This window comes from Triturus cristatus, chromosome 3_2 (assembly GCF_964204655.1).
Source record: "Triturus cristatus chromosome 3_2, aTriCri1.1, whole genome shotgun sequence".
Lineage (NCBI taxonomy): Eukaryota > Metazoa > Chordata > Amphibia > Caudata > Salamandridae > Triturus > Triturus cristatus.
In genome coordinates this window covers 690,532,545-690,553,893 of record NC_140584.1, presented here as the reverse complement: position 1 = coordinate 690,553,893, position 21,349 = coordinate 690,532,545, and the positions used below count along the sequence as shown (strand labels likewise).

The 21,349-nt window shown below is 45.0% G+C and overlaps 1 protein-coding gene across 1 annotated transcript in view; it reads left to right on the top strand.

The window, feature by feature from the left end:
• Positions 1-21,349, top strand: part of VPS8 (VPS8 subunit of CORVET complex) — a 1,789,524-nt gene that overhangs the window by 298,537 nt on the left and 1,469,638 nt on the right. Inside the window, exon 10 of the mRNA XM_085648738.1 lies at positions 3,602-3,755. Within this exon, the coding sequence (XP_085504864.1) occupies positions 3,602-3,755 (154 nt within the window). The remainder of the gene's footprint in view (positions 1-3,601; positions 3,756-21,349) is intronic.

Genomic DNA, 21,349 nt, shown 5'->3' with positions numbered 1-21,349 from the left:
CCATTAAAGCCTTCATGGAAGGCCTTAAAAGAATAATTCCCCCCAGAGTGCCACCGTCACCTGTGTGGAACTTCAATATCGTTCTCACAAGGCTAATGGGGCCTCCCTTCGAACCTCTGCATAAATGCGAACTACAATTCCTAACATGGAAAACCGCTTTTCTCGTAGCCATCACTTCCCTTAGAAGGGTCAGTGAGATACAAGCACTTCCCATTCAAGAACCCTTTCTCCAAATGCACCATAATAAGGTTGTTCTCCGTACCAACCCAAAATTCCTCCCTAAAGTCATTTCTCCCTTTCACCTAAACCAAACAGTAGAACTACCAGTTTTTTTCTCGCAACCACACACCGTTGCGGAAAGGGCTCTTCACACACTGGATGTCAAACGAGCCGTACTCTACTACATTTAGAGAACACAACCTTTCCGTAAGACCAAACAACTGTTTGTTTCTTTCTCTCCACCACACAAAGGTAACCCCATCTCAAAATCGGGGATAGCTAGGTGGATTGTAAAATGCATTCAAATCTGCTACCATAAAGCAAAGCGAACGCTATCCATTCCCCCGAAAGCCCATTCTACACGAAAAATATGGGCCTCCATGGCATTCTTAGGGAACATCCCATTAGATGATATCTGCAAAGCAGCTACATGGTCAACACCGCTCACTTTCACCAAACACTATTGTGTGGATGTGCAAACTAAGCAACAAGCTAGTGTGGGCCAGGCTGTACTCAAAACGTTATTTCAAACCACTGCAACAGATACGGGTGGTCGCCGCTAACGGTGGGTACTGCTATATAATCTATGCACAAGTGTGTAATCTGCAGCTCATATGCCTCGAACGGAATATGCTACTTACCAGTATGCATCTGTTCTTGGCATGTAGAGCTGTATATCTACACACGCCCACCCACCTCCCCGGCTTCCTTTATCTTTTCCAGTTTATCTTATTTAGATAGCACACACGGGCATCTTCACTGTTACTACTACGCTCCATCTTTCCCTGCTGGCGAAAAACAATCTGAGGATGGATCCGAAGCCCATGCGCAATACGATCCAAAGGAGGAGTCACCGACCTCATGACTTCCAAAGACTTTCCAAGAGGAAAAATAAACTGCAAACATCCGGGCCCAACACCAGATGGCGATCTATGCACAAGTGTGTAGATCTGCAGCTCTACATGCCAAGAACAGATGCATACTGGTAAGTAGCATATTCCTTATTACACATTGGCGTATGGGACAGGCTCAACGATGTACCGTGCCAATGTGAAATCTAGCTGCCATTTTAAAGAAACTGTGCCACAGGTACTGTGTATGTGGTGAAGGATGAGTTGTGTCTTTTGTGTGGTTCAAGCAGGCTAATTTAGAAATTGTTTTGGATCCCTACAACCTGGACAATTTGTGCGTTGGAGAGATAAGAAGATGGGAAAAAAGAATATGGGAAAAAGTTCCAAAAAGTATTTTTTAACAAATTGGGATAATCAAGTGTTTTCCTCATCGCATTCAATTGCCAAAGCGGTAGTTCCCAAGGTACGAGGGGTGCCTGTTCTATTAAGGTTTGAATTGAAAAATAAGCTGATGTTTTGTGCAAACAAGGGATGTTAGATAATATTGGAAGTTCTGAATGGTTGTCTCCTGTGGTTTTACCATGCAAGCCCAGTGGGCCCCATAGGACCTGTGTACATTAAAATTCTTAAATTCTAACATGGTTGGATAGGCATCCGCTTTCTAATATTTCCGAATTGTTGACCTAGCTCAATGGTGCCAAAGATTTCACTGCTCTCTAAATGGTGTTTGCCCACTACCAAACTGCATTACATCACAACTCCAGGCTCTTAACGTCATTCATCACCCTGGAAGAGGCTCAATTCCAGACACATTCCTTTGGTTTATCTTAAATTTCACTTATATTTCAAGGTGTAATTGAAAATATGTTTATGAATTTACTTAAGGAAATATGTCCCAGGATGATGTTTTGGTATACAGACAGGATGAGGAGTCTCATGATAGAAATTGGTCCATGTTTTGTGTATTTAGAGTTAGAAACGTGAATTGGATTGGGTTATTGTTTGTTTGCACAAGGTGTGGAGCCCGAGGAAGACTTAGTTCAAGCCATTGCTCAGTGCCGTTGCCTAATGGATAAAGAATGATTGAGGTCTTTCCTAGGAACTGTAAGAATTTAAGTCTTGTTTCATCCCTAAGTTTACAGAAAAAAACAGATCACTTGGTACTGAAAAAGAAGGAGAGGTTGATTTGGGATGTTGAGTGTGAAGAAGATATCCAAATTGTCAAGGGTAAGATATCATGAGCTATTCCCCTCAAACGATTTGATATGCAAGATCTTTGTGTAAATTGTAATGTGTGCTAGCCAGAAGGGTTTAAGTGCTGCGTTACTCCAGTGTAGAAATGGTAAGGATGAAGTAGCATTTGCGTTGCTGAGTTTGAGGGGAGCAAAGCCCTCTTATTCCAGTATTGAGCAGGAAGCTCTGGCTCGTTGGTAGGGAGTTTGTCATTTCAGGTGCTATTTGTCGAGTTCCAAGTTTACTATCTGGTTTGATCATAAGCCGTGATAGACCTTTTCTTTTCTAAGGGAACAAGCAAACCTCCACTTAAAATAGCCAAGCAACAGTACAGGTTAGAATTTTTTTCCTATAAACTGGAGTACATTTCAGATGTGAAAAGTGTGTTTATATCTTCACTAATTGTTTGTCTTTTCTACCCTTGAGGGGAACTAAAGAATTTACAGTGAGGAAGGAAGAGAATAAAGTGGTGGTTTATTCATTGGTTGGTGCTACTGGAGGATCAACATCGGAATCAGTATGGAGAGAGGCTTTGAAGGAAGATCATTTTTTGGGCAAAGTGATGGTATTCATGTGTGAGGGTTGGCTTAATTCGAGAAGGTTGGATGAGGATGTTATTTTCAGAGCCTAAAACGGTCAAATCTTTCATGGAGTATGTGGCCATGCTGAATGATGGGCAATGCTGGAGAAAGGGAACATTGTAGGTGCTCCCTGTAGAGAGTGTTTCCATGGTGGCTAGGATGAGAGAACCATACCACCCTGATGGATCCTCACCAAAACACTTGTAGGTCTTCGTCGTTGTTGGGTGGTTCACCTTAAGTGCCAAGAATCAAAGAGGAAAATGTTGTGTTTGCTGTACTCCATTGAAGAAGTCCTACCTATTGACTGACCTGCCAGTCTTTCCACAGCTAAATATACATCATATTTTGTTTCAATATATTTTCAATATTCCTGACATGCCTGTTAAGTTCGTGTTCCTAAAAAAGCAGACACATTATTCAGGTCAGATAATGGTCTTGTATGTCAAAAAATGTACAACTTTCTATTTTTGCTTATTTTGCTATTACTTTAATCGGCTCCACACAGGCATGTTCAAACATTTATAAAATCAAAAATTAATGACTTAGTACAAAAGAGTACCTTTGATTTTTATGTCCATTTGTAAGGTTAGAAGAAACTGTTTTTACAAATCATAACCTTTATTTGGTATAGGTTAGTTATTTTAGGAAATTTATTGTCTGTTTTGTTAGTGGTATTTATTGCATCAACATGTAATGTTCGTTTAAATGCTTTCTTAGGCGAGTCATGGGAGTCAGGACCTGTGAATCCCGGTGCCTCTTCAGCGGCTCCAAGGGGGAGGTATGCTGCATTGAACCTTTACATGCAAAACCGGATTTAAGAGAACATCCTATCACACAGTACTCTCTACTAGCAATGGCTTCATTAACTAAGGTAATTTGTCTTAACACTTACAATAAGCAAATCATTAATTGCTGTAGTGTGATTTTTATTTCCTGTTGGACCCAAAGAATAAGACTTTATAAAATGCAGGCAATCTTGACAGTAAGGATTATACATTACAGCATGATAATTTTCTCATTACAAAATCACAGATTCCATTAAAAGAAAGCCCTCAAAACACACCTGTTTAGAAAAAGGTAAGTATTTTGCTAGTCTTTCTAAATCTCCAAATTGTGTCTCCTATGTAGTGATTTGAGAAGCATTTGACCGAAACGATCCCACCCTTGCTAAAAGTGTAACTTCTGTATGTGCATTTCAAACATAATAGTAACAAATTAGCTATCCTTTGCTATAACCTATCAAGTGGATGTTATTTGTGGTCAGAAAAATTATGTTTTATGATATCCACATTTACGTAACTACTCAGCATTAAGTTGGATACGTGTCCGAGAGAGGTATAGCTTTTCTTTCCAAATTTATTAGTCTACAAGATACTCATGCAGGAAACTGACCATCATTCCTTATGTATCAGCAAGTATTAGCAACTTTGTCTGTATTTTTCAAAATTGCACATAATTAAAGCTCATCAGTCAATGAGGTGGTACATAAACATTGCATTCAAATTCATCTCTATTCATCTGAGACATCCAGGTTTGTTAGAATTAATGCAAGAGACTGGAAGGCCCAGATTACAGTCAGTCCAAACAATTGTGATTTATGCAGTAACTCCTATTATCATATACATCTCAATTATAAGTTGTACGGTAAGCACGGCACCCCAAATGTTTACCCACGTAAATTTGAGCAAGTCAAAACTACCAAAATTTGCCAGGGAAAAATACCTGGTAAATAATTGGACATGCAGATTTTACTTCCTGTATCAATATCTGCTTGTTCTGCCCCATTTGGAAGGCATTAATCCTAATTGGGTGCTATTGATCACACCTGATAAATTATGATCCCTGCAGTGTTGCAATATATTATATCCTTTTCTGGGCCCACAGTAATCTGAGACTTAGTATCTTTACGTCCTGGTGGTAGAAAAAGGAAGTTCGTAATTTCTAACTACATACAGAATGATCAATAAACTTAATGGTGACCAATACATTCTCCATTCAGATATCTTCCAATTTTTGATCCATCATATTGTTAATGAGGGTGTACCTGGGGACTTTCAAATAATAATAATCCACATTTGTAAAGCGCGAACAATCACCCGTAAGGGTCTCTAGGCGCTGGGGGCCGTCGGGAAGATTAAGCAAGCTATTACCCAGAGTCACATGGTGCTGGGCTAATCTGCCGCCGGCGCTGGGGATCGAACTGTGATCCCCATATTCCGGAGTCAGTCGCCCTGGCCGCGGCGCCACACCTCTTCCTTGGGAATATAGTTAAACAGGCAGCTAGAAGGAAGAGTAAGATGAGTCGTCCCAGAAAAGAACTTCTAATGTAGGTGTTTTACTTCTCTACATCGCCTAATAAAACTTCAGAGAGGTAGAATGAATTAGAGTTACATCTATTATATAACTCATCATTTCTTTCCATATCATTTTGTCTATGCCACATGACCTTCTAATGTGCAATTGTATATTCAGCTGTTGGAAATCACTCAAACACATTGCAAAGCAATCAAACAAAGTCTCTTGTGTGGTGCAACAGCCAGTTTTGGGAGCAAATTGGATAGGGGATACCTAGTGCAAATGAAGTGAAAAAAAATCTGGATAGTTTCTTTTGAATTTAGGAACAACATCAACCTCATTGTGATCACGATTTACATTCCATCACAAATTACAAAGGAACAAAAACTGATTGATCAATTCTCCACTGAACTAGAACATATAATTGACTTCATTATTGATTAAACTGTATTGATAATTCAATGAAAGGTTATTGTTTGGGAGTTAAATAACAAGCACTGATACTTTGGATGAACAATTGTGTATCCCGCAGTTGGTTTGTAATAAAGCTAAATTTACCTCAAATTGCAAAAACATCAGTTTGTCACTTTGGAACCTGAGTTTTAGGCAAATTAATGGCAGGTTGCCAAAAGACCAACCAGCTCTTCACACTTTTCATTCATCAGGAAACTAAACTTTAACATCATTACTCAACTAGATTGTGACCACTGTCAACAATATATTATTCTAAGTTGATCAACTCTTTCACTCAACCTTACCAACACTATTTAACCAAATACTTTAATGGTGAATAAGAGAATCATTTGGAATTGAGTTTAATTCATGTTTATGCACAGTTTAGGGACAACTCTTCATTCTGAATTCATCAAGCTGCATGTAGCCCAGCTGAATAGAATGAGGGGGCTTGTAAGACAGCACTTTGAGACAGAATTAATATTTTAAGAAGCTCACCTCGAGCACACACTAGCGCAGAAAACCTGGAGGAATATTTGTGCAATCCAGGCCCAAACTTGGCTATGGAATTAGACAAAACACAGCGCATGCTGCTGAAATTGCAGCATAATTACTACGAGGGCTGGGGCAGGACAGAAAAACTACTTGCGTGTAAGCTTAAGGTGAAGGTAGTTAGAATGAGGCAAGACAGGCTTAAGTCGCTGGTAAATCACCTACACAAGCTGACAACAACAACATAGCTGACTGATTCAGAAGATCTTAGGAGCAACTCTCCTCTGGAGAACCAATAGAGGTTGGGGAAGGAAGGACCTGCATAAAGGCCCCTCCGTTGCGAAACATTACCCATGCGCAGCAGGATGCACTGGAAGTCACATTATGAGTGGAAGAAATCCTGAAGGCCATAAGTGGGCTAAAGAGCAATACATCCCCAGGAATATTTCTTGTACAGCATTTGGGGGTAACCTGGTCCCGAAATTAGCAATACTTTTCATCTCCTTTCTGTATAGTCTGGCTATAATCCAATCCATGTGTGAGGCCTCTATTACTGTGTTTCCTAAGCATGGTGAAGACCCTGAAGGGGCCCGATCAGCTTGTCTGAGGTGTAATTCAGAAAATGCCAAATTTTTTACATATGTTCTGGGACTGCACATTACTAGAGGGGTTCTGGAGGGAGATTTTGGCGACATAACGGAACGCGACATGACACTGACCCCGGGGTATTGTCTACTACACTGGTTCCCTCACACAGCCCGGAATAAAATTACCAGCAAATTCATAGACTTGGGGTTAGTTCTGGCTAAATGGGAAATCACTAGTCATTGGAAGGCGAACAGTTCCCCTAGCGTCTTACGGTGGCTGAGGGAGTTTATAAAATGGGCAGATTTTGTAGGGATCTTTAGACTGCAAAAGGCCCAAAGAACTGGCAGTGCAAAAATATTGGACGCGGCGAGAGCGTGGGTGGCGTTAGTAGAGTTGCTCAAGCAACCGAGTGATGATAATGAACCACCCCCTTAATAAGTAGAACCGGATGTGGAGATGGGAACGCTGCCCTACCTGTGCACGTAGTATGGCCGTCAGAGTATATACTGCATAGGGAGGGGTTTACCCTTTTTAGATCCCCTTTCTACTGGAATTATTGAGCCTGATGCCTTGTATGACTGGATATTATTCTCAACAGAGAATTGGACGATTGAGCGACATGCCTGGGGGGGTGGGTAGGAGTTGAGCGGGAGGGAGGGGAGGAGAGGGAGGTTTCTTCTTTTTTATTTATTTGTTGTGATTTTTGTGAGTTCGTAATGGAACAGACTGTTAGGATGTCGGCTATCCACTGAAGGGACGCAGAGCATGGTTCGCTTGAGGACACTGATATCTGACCTCAATGTACTGTTGACATTGTGCGCATAGATCACATCTGGTGATCATCTGGAGTCGGTGGATTGAGATCATTGTATATAGATGTGGATAATTATTTTCGAGAGTACGATGTAAGCTCTGGATCCCCATTGTATTGCTCTTAAATATTGTGATGCTACTGTGATGCTACTGAATAAAATCTGTTTACAAAAATAAAATGGTGAAGACCCTGGAGAGTGTGCAGCTTAGTGCCCGATTTCTCTCTTTAATCTACATGCCAAGATTTTTACGAGCATATTTTCTGCCAGACTTCACAATCCGCTCCTTCAGATCACAGAGCCCCACCAGGCATGTTTTTACGAAAGCATGATGGGGTGGCGATAATACCAACAAAGTACTGCATTCTGTGGACAACTTCAAGGGTACATAATTCAAGGCAGTGCTGATCATGTAAATGTTAAAAAGCATGGGACTAGGTAGACCATCTCCTACAGTGGGCACTGAACGTGGGAGCTGGGAAATGACATCATTTTGGTACACTATAGAAGTCCGAAGTAAGTGGGTAAATGTAAACATTGAACTGTTGTAGCAGTTAGGCAGTTTTCATTTAGTCCTCAGGGCAGTTGCTGACTGGGTGTCTGAAACTGCTAGAAACTTAATTCAGATAAAATTAAGTTCATGATACTGTATGGGCCAACTTCGATCTGGTAATCGGCCTGGTGGCGGAGATTCTGAGTCACTGCTGTTCCCCATAAAGACAGCGAAAAACCTCACAGTGTTTGGCAGTGAACTTGCATTGAATTCATAGGTGCCTAAAGTTTCAGCCTCTTGCTTTGTTCATCTGTTAAAGTTCTAAAAAACACTCTGCCCGTCTTACCAGAGGAAACACACTATCCGTGTCTTCTAGCTCCAGTAGGTTCTCTATTATACTAATGTCACGGGGCCGCGGGGTCCCCTGTGACGTCCGATACACATTCACCTGGCCGATACCCTGTCTTTTCCCAACAGCCTCACGAGGAGGAATATGACCCCAATATATCCGAAGATCCGCTGAGCAGGACGGGCGCCTTTATGAATCCCGGGAATGATGCAGAACCCGCCCCCAACTATCATGTGACCTGCCCTCTACCACTGAAAAGGGAGCAGCCTCTCTACGTCGGGGGAACCAAACCTCGAGGACGAGAAGCCGACGTGAAGAACCTTGCATCGGTAACCAAGGAGTCGGAGAGCTTCGTAGACGCCGCGGCGGACGGAGAGTCGAGGAGACCCACGGACGAAAGCGGAGGCGGAAGACGAAAGCCAGGAGGCCAGCTGGAAGGTGTTTCGCCCAGCCACGTACCTGGAGGCGCGTGGCTCACCCAGGTACGTGGGCGTATGGCAGGATGGTTCGGGAGGCGGGAGAAGGTGTAGTCGGCTCTCCCTTCTGTGTACCCACGTCCTATCCGGGATCACTGCACTTCCTGTACATATGAGCACCGGTGCCCCTCACACCCTTCCCCAACAATACATATAGAAGCAGGCGATTACATTGCTCTTCTTGTTTCTCTTGCCTTACATGCTCCACCGATGGCCCGGCCTTGAACCAAGAGCCAAGAGAACCCTCCAGGCACCCTAGCAGCATACTGACCCGCCCAAGGAACCACGAGGAGGAACGCCCATAGAAAGACTCTGTAGTTTATTGTATATACCTTTTGACTGAACCGTAAAGGTTGCTTGCCGTTAAGGTGCTACTACGCTGCAGAAGAGAAATAAAACACCTTTAGTCTCGCACCATCTGCCTCCACGTGTCTGCCTATAGAACGGTCCCCCGCAATACGTAGTCCCGAAGGCCAGCCCAGGGTTACATACATGACAACTATGTAAAGCATAATATCTAGGATTGCTGTGATACTTATCCAAAGAACCTATGTCAACTACTTTGCCTATTATCGCTCCAGAAGAATCCTCCACAACCATGAAGTCTATCCACTCAGGAGCGCCATCTGACCCTTGCCCCACCATGCCTACACCAGAGGGCTGCAACCCATCAGCACCATGCTCATTCCCACTCTGAATGCTTCCACCTCTTCCGAGACCTTCTAAGATGCTTGAAAATATGCAACTTTCCACCAATTGATGAAGAAACCCTCCGCTGACAAATCAGTGCTCCCAAACAACAGACCAAAATCCCTGCTACCTTTTTGGGCCAAGGTGTTGAAAATCAACAACAGACTCCTCACTGAATGCCTCAATGACCACCAACTCCTCAATACCACTCACTTTAGACCCAACCACAGCCCTCATTGCAGCCATATATTACATCCGCATGAATCTAGACACAGACACGACTGCCCTCATACTCCTACACCTCTTTGCAGCATTTTACATGGTCTCCGACCCCATCCTCATCCAACGCCTACACGATATCGGTATCCAAGGACTCAGACTCCAGTGGATCTGCTCCTTCCTGACTGGAAGAACCCAGTAAGTCAGCCTTGCACCATACACCTCGGACGCTCCCAACTCTACCTGCAGAGTTCCACAAGGATTCTCCCTGAGCCTGACCAACTTCAACTCATACATGATCCCGGCTGACTGTCGACCATGGCGGCCGCCATTTAGCTGAGCTCTATACTCGGGCTCTGAAATCCTGAAATTCCACTGACACACACTGCACTGAGGGGTTCTTAGTAATGTGCCCTGGTGAAGCTGGCCAGCACTGAGGATCGGACCTGCTTCCCGGCCCGCTGGCGCCCACACGGAGCGACCTCCGAGGCCCGGAGCCTGTGCGCCGACGAGTAGAGGGCGAGGATCCCAGAGCCGCGGACTCGTTGTGATGCTCTACGGTGGGCGTTGCATGCGGACTTACCTAGGCGGCAGACCGGAGGGAGCTGTCTGTGGGTCACGGAGGACGGAACTAGCTGCTGCGAACCCTGAAGAGCAGACCGGAACGGTGAGTGTGCCCGCGCCCTGGGGCTGCGGTGTGGCGCGGCCTGTGGCTGATGCCCCGAGAATAGCCTTGGAATGTACTCTGGCCCGCCCCCAGGATAGAGCTCAGCGCTGCAAGAGAGGCATGAAGAGCGGCTGGTGGCAGGCGGAGACCAGGGACAGTTATCCAGACGCAAGAGATCAGCCTAGATACTGCGTCACGGCACTGGCAGCGGGCCTGCATAGCGGAAGGACGGCGGCCTGGTTGTGAGGGGAGCTGGGTGCTCCTACTACAGTCGTGAAGAGGGGACGCACAATGCGGGACTCACCCTAGGTGCGTGCACTGGGGTGCGGGGCACCACTGCATCACTGGTTGGTCCCGCCAACACCGTGCCTGTACTGAGGGGGACGGCTCCGGCGGACCCAGATGACCTGTGGTGGGCCGGGGCGGGACGCGCCTCTGAGCGGTCACCCTGGAAGACAACCGGTCCCACAGCGCCCATATTCACAGGGGGCCATAGTCTGCACTGGTGCAAACGCCAACTGCTTGCCCTGTATGCACAACGGCGACTGTGTGCCTCATTGGAAGGATCGCGGCTGGTGGCCTATTGCAGGGGTTAGCACGTTGTCGGACTTGTTCCACGACGGACAGCTGCTGGACTATGGTAACTTTGTTAGAGAGACAGGGGTGCCGGATCATTTATATATACTACATGTGGCGCTGCTACAATCCGTAAAAATACACTGGGCCCCGCGTCGGCGAGAACAATCTATGCACTAACTGGTTAAAGCACTTTATTATATGGGGAGGGGCAGACACTTAATTAAATGGTTGTACGTGGGGAATCGTGTCCATGCGGGGTTAACCCTTACTACTCTACGAACCTAGGGCGAGCCCTAGAAGATAAAGAGTGGGAGATAATTCTGGAACATCCTAGGAAAATACCGAGGAACGCAAAATTCAGATATATCCAAACCATTATATTACACAGGGCATATCTCACCCCTCACAGACTGGACAGAATGTTCCTGCAAACGCAACACTGCTGCCCTAGATGTCACTGGGAGGGAGCAGGGATAGTTCAAATGGTGTGGGCTTGCCCACATATACAGGAGTTTTGGGGCTTGGTCAGACAATATACACGCGCAGCTACACAAAGGGACATAACCGACACCCTCGAGGAATGTATCCTGGGCATCCACAAGTCCTCCACTAAACACAAAGTGCAATATAGGTTTGTGAACCTGTCGCTCATTGTAGCTATACGGGCTATCACCATGCGGTGGAAATCCAAGAAATCACCTTCCGTACACATGTGGCGTAGCGAACTGATTCAGTGGGGTAGTGCAGAAAGCGCGGCCATCAGACGGGAGGAGGTCAGGGGCTTACGTAAAACCCCAATAGCACTCGAGTGGGATTTTATCCTGGAAACCCTTAAAGCGCAAGAATTAGATACTACAGATGCTCGAACTGGTTCACAATAAAAAGTGTAAAACTCCGAACCCACCTCGTAGGGATAATTACAATGGCAGGAATGCACACCGATGACCAAGTGTCGTTGTCAATCTAACCCAAGAAGTAATTATGTTGATGTTAATAAATGATGTGGTACTGCAAGCCTGAGGCAAGAAGGTGCCCTCGGACGCTGCTCTATGAGGTCAATAGGACTGGTGGGGGCGGGGGGGACAAGTTGGGGTTTCTTTGTTGGAAATAGCAGTCAAGGGCGTGTTGAGACACGAACATACCTCCGGATTGAAGTCTATGACTATTTGTAAAATGTTTAAGTGGAAATCATTTGTGATTGAGCGGACTATGTATAGTGTGAGCAAAAGCAGATATTGGCTTTGTCGGCCCTCTTTCTTTTTTCATACTGCAGTGCCCACAATAGTGGAGATACTGATTGTACCGACCCACATGTTTATTGTACTGCAATAGCCATATTGTGAAAAATGAAAATCTGTTAATAAAATTTGTTTAAAAAAAAAAAAACTCATACATGATCCCTTTACCCAGCATCATCCGCTGCTTCTTCCAATACCCCTTTCTGAGTCTAGAATGACTACAGACCAGGAAGGGATTTAAAAAGTGAATTTTGTTAAGGGAATTAAATACTGAAGAACAGCAAGAACCTTAAGAATTCAAGCAATACCAAAACAGGATCCAGAAAAATGAGGAAGACTTCTAGGAAACAGGATTCCACTGTGTGTGATTTAAAACAGGGTTGGTAGTGCCGGTGTAGGAATTAGATTTTATTCTGGAGGTCTCCTTCCCTGATTAAAAACGTGTATATGGCACTCAACAGAGTATAATGTCTCTTATGAGAGTGCTCTAAGTGGGTGTTTAATGGTCAACATGTTTCTCGCTAGGAGCTCATGCACTCGCGATTCTTCAGGACCTATGAAAACTATCTACAAAAAGAAGAGAACTATGTGATATTAAGTCTCTAAATCAAAACATGTTTAATGTGAATCAGTGTCACTTGACTAAAATACCTGTCATGATCTGGTACTACCCTATTCAGTAGGACTGTGGACCACAACAGTACTTGGTGGATTGAGCATGAGCAATAGGTCCTCTAAAAGTAGGTGTATGCCTTGCTCACGCCGTGCTTCTTGACCTACCCTCGCCACCAAGTCTGGGAGACCTCCAGAATAAAATCTAATTCCTACACCGGCACTACCAACCCTGTTTTAAATCACACTTTTTTACATCTACATTAGTCAGGCCCCCATACCCGCACTTCACCAAACAGCTGTTGGATTGAAGATCTCCGATAAAGTGCCCCTTTTTAGGGAGCCCGTTAGGCATTGCACCGCCGGCCTGACGAGGAGCAGCCCATATGATGAAGCATGACATCTGAAAGGGTGTGTGAGGGCATTATTATCCAACAAAAGGATTACCAACTTCATACACATTGTGTATTTAGTTATATCCAGCCTTCTTGTTGACTCCTCCTCTTTTCACTTGAGGAACAGCAGGTACAACTCTTCTTGATAGTCTTACTGTTGGGGCATCTTACCTTGCTGGACCTCCCACATCCCTGTGAGTGGAAATAGCCCCTTTTGTCCCTCTCTTTACAGTTAATTATTCAAGACTAGCCATGCGTGGGATCTTCTGGCCATAGTGGCCTTGTCCTGAAGTACATAGTGTGATTTGATAGATTTACTAACATGTTTTTTAAAGCGCAGATGACTGGTGGGGGTTTCCCAGAGGTGAGCTGTCCCAGTTATATTTAGCGACTCATTAAGGTATGCTTTGGCATCCAAGTTGTCCCTATTTTCTATCTTCTCCCGCAAATGAAAATTCAGGGTATTTAGGACAGCCTTCCTAATTTTGTTTTGGCTGTTTATGTAGGTACCACGCATTGCCATTTTGCCCCTGGAGACCGAATTCCAGACGTATTTGTGCCAGGTAAGTTTATTTGGGGAGATTAAAGATCATCCTGTAGGTTCTGGTCATGATATTGTCCGGGCAGTAGCATCTCTTCCTCTCAAAGGTTCACTCCTGTAAGCTTTGATGGTCAATAGCTTTGCTTGGACAATGCGGAGAAGTGGCGTCAAGAGTGGGTTAGATAGTTTTCTCTTCATATTTTTTAAAGTTATGGCCAGTGCGTTGCCTTTTTTTTCTCATGGCTTCTTTCTAAGGAGTGAGTTACCGTCTTCACCAATAATAACTCTGAGATATTTCATATTTGGCTACTGAGTCAAGCCGCATCCTGCCCACATACCAGCTCGGGGTCTTTCTCCTTGTGTTGTTAATTGATATAGTTTTGGTTTTATCTAGGTTAATTGTCTGAACGTTTTTTGTGGAGTATTCCAGCATGATGTTGAGTAAACGCTTTAGCCCTACCCGAGTGTGTCTTATTAGGACCAAATCATCCGCATACAAGAGACTAGAAAAGACAATGCTGCCTAGTTAAGAGGCATGAGAGTCACGGATATTCCGCTTAGACGTACGACAAGAAGAGATTAAACAGGGTAGGCTCGAGCACACACGCTTGCTTCAAGTCTTTGGTGGTTGGGATTTGGCTAGAAAGATGAGATCTAATGCTAAGCTTGATCTGCAACCTCGTATCTGTGTAGTAGTATGACTGATTGCAGGAGGGCCAGTGCAATGTTCCCGAGTTTCCGCCATACTTTTCCCTGATCAACATGGTCAACGGCTGACCTGTAATCAATGAAGCCTAAGTGCAGTGGCAGCTTTGTTTCCCTTGCTCTTTCGATTAGTAGTTCCTGTTAGTTTTGAGAAGCTTGTTTGGTTTAATGGGATTTTGGCGTTTTCAGAGGCCAAGTTGTTAGCTCTTCGAGAATAGTTTCTGCAAAATATTTGGCCTCATTATCAAGGAGTGTTACGAGGCAGTAGTTTTTGGCTAAATATTTTGTCCCTTCCCTTGAAAATTCGGAAGATGATGGAACCTTTCCACAATGCTGGTATAATTCCATCAGAAATGATGTTGTTGATAACCGGTGCATGGCTTGTCACCCAGTAAGCTGTGAGGAACTTGAAGAGTGCAGATGGGATACCATTTGGGCCTGGGCCCCCTCATGCCTGCCCTTAGCTCTTTGCTTTTCAGTTGCTCCAGCGCTTATCTGAGATGTTTTGTTGGAGGGGCCTGCTATTGGCTGTAGAGGAGCGACTCATTAGTGATCTGCCATCAGCTCATAGTTCATAAGGCCTTCTGTCCATGTTTGTCCAGAGACATGAATGTGGACACCTCCGATCAGCTGCAGGTTAAACTGATCTGATAGAAATTTTGCCCATGTTTCTTCCGTCAGGTGGGAGCTAATTGCTCTTTGGGCAGGACGCAACAGCTTATTTGTTGTTTACCAAAATCGCGCACTGTCATTGCTTCTCACATCACAAAGTAATTGGGACCATATTGTGTCATCGGGCGGCCTTTTAATGACCAATTTCAAGTGAAGTTATGTGCTGTCTCGGCATTGATTGTGAGTTGGCATCCCCTTTTTAGGAACCTTAGTTGTTAAATCTGCGCTGCGGGAACTAGTATTGCAAGGTGCTTCGCATTTGGTACCCTGCTCTAGCTGGATAGACTGATTTCTCGGCGAGCCCTTTGATGAAGGACTCCCAAATAGTTAGGACATTGGTGGAGTTTGCCAGACACTGTTGAAACAGTGCCTTGGCTTAGTCCGACAGGTCTTTTTTTGACAAGGGAGCATATTTGATCCTTTTGTTATTAATGGTGAATTCCAATCTAGGTTCCTCCTTGGCTCAGTGGTGTTCTGAGGTGGCTGCCTGGAAGCTCACCTCCTGGGATAGGTGGTCACTGTTCCCCTTCTTGCCTAGATGAAATAAACATATATGCATTAATGACGGAGTGACAAAAGTGTAATCAATTGTGGATCTAGCAGAGCTTGAGTGATGTGAGGCAGCCAGTAGGTTGTCCTCAAGGAACCAGCCATTGAGCACATGAAAACTCAAGTGCTCTAGGCCCCCTAAAAGCTGTCTACTAATTTTGTTCAGTTAGCCAGTTCTGCTTCAACACTGGGCCAGGCTATCCCAGTGTAAGGTCTGTGCTACTATAAGCTCATTTTCCGCAGAGGACCCTAAAAGGTGTAGGTTAAAGTCACCTGAAACTACAAGATCTGTGATTTGTTCCTCTTGCTGGAGCCTTAAGATTTCCTCAATGAGTGCTCTTGAACTCTTCAGCCTGTCCCTGGGATGTAAATATACATTAATAATGATGACCTGAGCTTTGACATTCAGACAGTGAATTGTGGTCAGAACTGCATTAGTTGCCGGCGAATTTGAGTGTAGTTCGCTAAACGAGCCTGTGCTGGTCACAGATATGTATGTTGCCAAGCTGCCCTTTTGGTTGGCTATATTTTGCACCTTTGCATGCCAGTACATAATAGTTTGTGAACCTCTGCACCTTGATGGGATCCTCAAGCCATCTCTCCTGTAAGAGAATTATGTAAATAGTTTACAGGTAGGCTAGAAATTTTGGGTCAGTTATTTTACTTGCTAGGCTGTTGACGTTCCGTGAACACAGTCGTAGGAGTCCATCGTTCTCATTGTTCTTCATGCAACTTTTCTGATGCTGTCACGAGTTGCACGGAGCGCAGTTTATTTATTGGTAGAGACATCTCCAGCCTGTTTCTGATGACAAAGATGTATACTTAAATCGTCCTGACTAATTTATGGATGAGGTTTTTGTTGATGGTGATTTGGCTAAAGTGACCTTGAGGACTGAAAATGTAGCTGTGAATGGGCAGACTTTGCTGGATAGGCCTGAAGCTATTAATGGGTGGTGGTATCCTGGTTCTTAGTGGGTCATTAGCCTTATGCCCCATTTTTTAAAGGTTTGCCACTCATTTAATACTTTCCCAGCTGTGTCTACCTAACTCCAGGTGGCCTTTGTGGCGTCATTTTCTGAAAGGTTCCCTTGCAATGTAAATTAATTTGACAAAGGTCCAATTTGTTGACTTTAAGGTTTGCTGGTTGGGGATCAGTGCCTTTATCCTTAAGATGTTGCCCCTGTTTAAAAGGTCACAGTTGCCCTTGGATGAAAAGTTATAGTTTTTGTGTCTGGTGAGTTGTTGAGCCTTGTATAAAGGTCATGTCGGATTGTAATGGACTCTTGTAAGCTAGAGTAATAAGCATTGGCATAGCCAATAGGTCTCGCTTTTGGGACCTTATAAGTATTTAGTTTTGCAGCACAATATCCTTGGTGCAACCTTGTACCTTATAAGTGTTTAGCCATGCAACAGTTGATGTTGTTGTACCAAGGATATTGTGCTGGATAACTAAACACTTAATGTCTCAAAGGCGAGACCTATTGGCTATGGCAATGCTTGTTTAGCGATGTTGTGCAGCATGGATAAAGAGGAAACCCCATAAAAAAAAAAAGATGCTATTATGCAGTCGCAGCAGCTGTGTCATTTTGTAGGTAAGAGCACAACACATGAACGCGCCTACAGCGTGCGTGTGAAGTTTTCTTTTTTTTTAATTTACTGATCCAAGTTGTACTGGTAAATAAAGAAAAATAAAACAGTGCCAAATCTTTTTTTCTTTTTTTTTTAAGGCGGGTGGAGGGAAATAACGAAAGCAGGGCTCAGAAGCAACACGGGGAGAGTACTGGTGCGGTAAAGATTACAGAGGATGGAGTATGCGTGTGTGTGTGTGCGCTAGAGAGCGTGCATGTGTGCCTGTTTGTGTGTGTGTGTGTGTGAGAAAGAGCGAGAGCGTGCATGTGTGTGTGCCTGTGTGTGTGTGTGAGAGAGGGAGACAGAGAGCTTGTGTGCGTGAAAGAGAGAGAGAGTTGTAGGGAGAGCAGGTATATCCAATCAATGAGAGGAAAGGGGCCCCGCGGCACCGGTTCTCATGCAATCTTTTCGTGTTTTTAGGTATTTCAAATGCTGTGTTTTTCGGACCTCTGTAATATACACACGAGGGACAAGCGGGGAGCGTGGAGCAGAGCAGGAAAAGGTGTGAGGGAACGCACACACACCACCGTAGCCTTTCACAACCGCACCCACTGCTGACTCCGCAGCTGCAGGAGAATCATTAACAGGCACCAGCTCTGAGCAGCTGGAATGAATGATGCACCACCACTGCTGGAGACTTGACAGGGAGCAGAGGCCTGCCTGCTGTCAAGCCATGGCCCTATTGAAAGCAGTGAGCACCAATGAATGCCTTACCGTGCATAGCAGAAGTCAAAAGTGCTTCGGCACTGCACACTGCCACCACCACGGCACCAGTGCTGGAGGCCTGAAAGGGAGACCAGGTGTCCTTGTATCATACCACAGTCAAGCTAAAAGCACCAGTGAAGGTCTTACTGTAACTACCCCCACCACGCCACCAGTGCTGGAGGCCTGGCAGGGAGCAAGGGGTCCTTTTATCATAATAAAAGCACTAATGAATGACTTACCTTGCGTAGCAGGAATCAATGGTGCTTCGGCACTACACACCAAAGAAAGAGAGAGAATGCATGTGTGCGTGAGTGCCTGTGTGTGTGTGTGTGCGGGAGAGAGAGAAAGAGCATGTGTGTGGGTGTGTGTGTGTGAGAGAGAGGGGGGAGAGAGAGCGTGCATGTGTGCGTGCATGCGTGTGAGAGAGCGAGAGCGTGCATGTGTCCGTGGGTGTGTGTGAGAGAAAGAGAGAGAGAGAGTGCATGTGTTTGTGGGTGTGTGTGAGTGAGAAGGCGTGCATGTGTGCGTGCATGTGTGTGAGAGCGGGGGAGAGAGAAAGAGAGCCTGCATGTGTGAGTTGTATGCGTGTGTGTGTGAGTGCGAGAGAGTGTGCATGTGTGCCTGTGTGTGTGTGTGTGAGGAAGAGAGAGAGAGCGTGCATGTGTGCGTGCATGCATGTGTAAGAGAGGGAGAGAGAGAGCTTGTGTGCGTAAAAGAGAGAGAGAGAGAGTTGATGCTGCATGGCAGAGCATGCTGGGGATCCCACAGCAACCCTCGATCCCCTGTAGGCATGTGTTTCGTGGAAAACATGAATATGACTCCAACTCGAGGTTTGTAGGCGTGTGTAGGGCACCCTGCCATCCCAGAACAGTAGACTGGGTGTTAACTCTGCAAATTACAAACACAATCAATACAATGCACACATTGAAGCACGGAGGTTTCGAATCGGATGGAGGTCTACGTTGGTTTTGATTAGATGAATCGGTAGCTCTGTATCATAGGTTATTAGACTTGGATTCCTGTACTGGCTTGATGTATTGAACTTTTATGAAGCTGTCTTGTTACGCATGATTTAATTACGAGATGTAAATATGCACACTAGTTAATTACAATCTTAACTTTAGTAATATTAAACTGTTTAGCACATTGGGGGTTGTCATGGCTTGACAAAGGGATTGGTTTCCCACATAGTTATTGTAAAATGTTTATTGCATAATATCAATGTTTATTATTGCATAATATCACTGAATTACACAACCGGTACCTGCAAGCCTTTAAATACAGGAGATGCCGTTGCTATTTAAGGCCACGGGGTGGCAGTGGTAGTCTCTCGAGTGGCGCTCGCGTGGCCTTTGCACGACGAGAAAATGATCCGCGATCAAGCGCGCGGCGAGCGATGCGCTTAATGAGCATGAGGAATGTCATATGGCGCCTCTGCTCAAGCGCGCGCCCGCACTGCAAGCTGGAGCCGGCGGTAGCATTTTTTTAAGCCCTTACTTAAAGTCTCGCCAGACCTGCGCAAGTGCTGGGTCAGGCTAGACCTAAAAAGTGCTCAGTTAATTGGGTATGCCAGTCCTCGAGGCAGAGAGATCGGTGAGTTCCTTGGTTTGGGATTCAACTGTCGGAGTTGTTTCCTGATCTGTGTTATACCCTTCTAATATCTGCCCTTACCAAAAGGTGGGCATTTCTCGTGAGTTCAATTCTCAGTAGGATGCTTGGAGGACCATTGGTTACGGGTTCTACCCTTGCCTTGATATCTTGGTTTGCACCTTCTTATGGCGATGAGCTGCTCTTGTCCTCTGGGCTCAAGGAAACCCCATCTGGGCAGTTAGGTTTCTTAAAGCATTTACTCTGTTTTTTTGTGTCTCTTATAACTAAAACCGTTGAAAATATGTGCATCCAAGCATTCAGAACTACCATCTCCAGTCCCCTTTCTACGCTGCTTTCCCCCAACTGGTATAATATGTTATTGAGATATTGTTTTAGGATCTGACTTGCGGTTCTTTGCCACTGTGCTGAAGATGGGATAGTCCGCAAGCTGTTTGTTAATGTTGTGTTTTGTATTTCGGCCTTTGCTTCTTTGTTTTCATTGACCGTGAGCCTTGTTCCATTGCCCTGGAACATTAGAGCTGATTTGCGAGATGGGTTCGGTATTGACTGATGCGACCTGCTGTTTATTTGAGGAATACTGCTGGGCCCCTGTGGGGATTTGGACATTGTGCATGTTTGCGTCAGTAATACTTTGGTCTGGACTCCTCTTGCTGGAAGCACTAGACATATTGGTTTGTGGTGGGCCACAAGAAACCAGGCAGTGATGTAGTTGGTGAGGGTCAGAGGGTTATGGCTGTATTCATAGCAAAGGCTTGATGGTTTGCTTTAGATCTGTAAATAAGTCGCTTAACATAACTGAGATGGAGTATAATTTGTCCAGGACCGGGTCACAGGTGAAGTTTGCTTCTAGCGATTGCCAGTCAGACTGTGCTCGTTTGATAAGATTGTTAAGATCATCCAGTTTTTCGTCTGTACCAGCGGCAAAAACTGCAAGTGTGTTGAGTAGTGATATCTGAATGCCCATTTTAATTGACTGGTATTGTAGTACATCCAATAATATCTGCATGGTACTTAATAAAGATTACCAGACACTGTCCCTGGTTTAGTTTTAATGCATTGTACGCTGCTTGTAGGGGGGAGTTCCCTGGGCGTACAATCCTACCATCTCCAATTCTTGAGTGGTATGGTAGATGTTGTCATAGCATGCCACCTGTTCATCCTCCAACTCTTGCTGACTGGGGTTTGAGCGGGCAGCCAACTGCTCTTATCTGATCTTGGTCTCCGGACAGCGCGTGAGCTCAGCAGGCGTTGGTGGTGGTGTAGTGCTGTGAACACTCTGTTGCCTCAAAATTCAATGCTTCTGTTACCTGTTGTACCCCATGAGTTGGAGATGATTTTGGTCCTGCCGTGGCCTTTTGTGTGCCAGGGCGGTCACTTTGGCCCGTGGGTGTGCCTTGTTTTTACCCTCCACTGGGAAAAGATAGGGCTCCATTTGTGGCTCAGGTTTGGTAATAGTACAATTGTCTGCCAGTGCTGGACTCTCTTGTATTGCACCCTGTAAGGTTATTGGAAAAGTTTGAGTTGCGATTTAACGCTTGCAGTGAAGACCGCTAGGCCATTGTGCCATCAGGTCTGACACTTGGAGACCCCACATAGCTTTGGTTCGAAGAGCAAGCCAGGACCATGTTTTTTTCCCGCTTCATACCAGGCATGCAGATTGCCGCTTTCCACTCCTTCTCCGAATCCTTGTTTTAG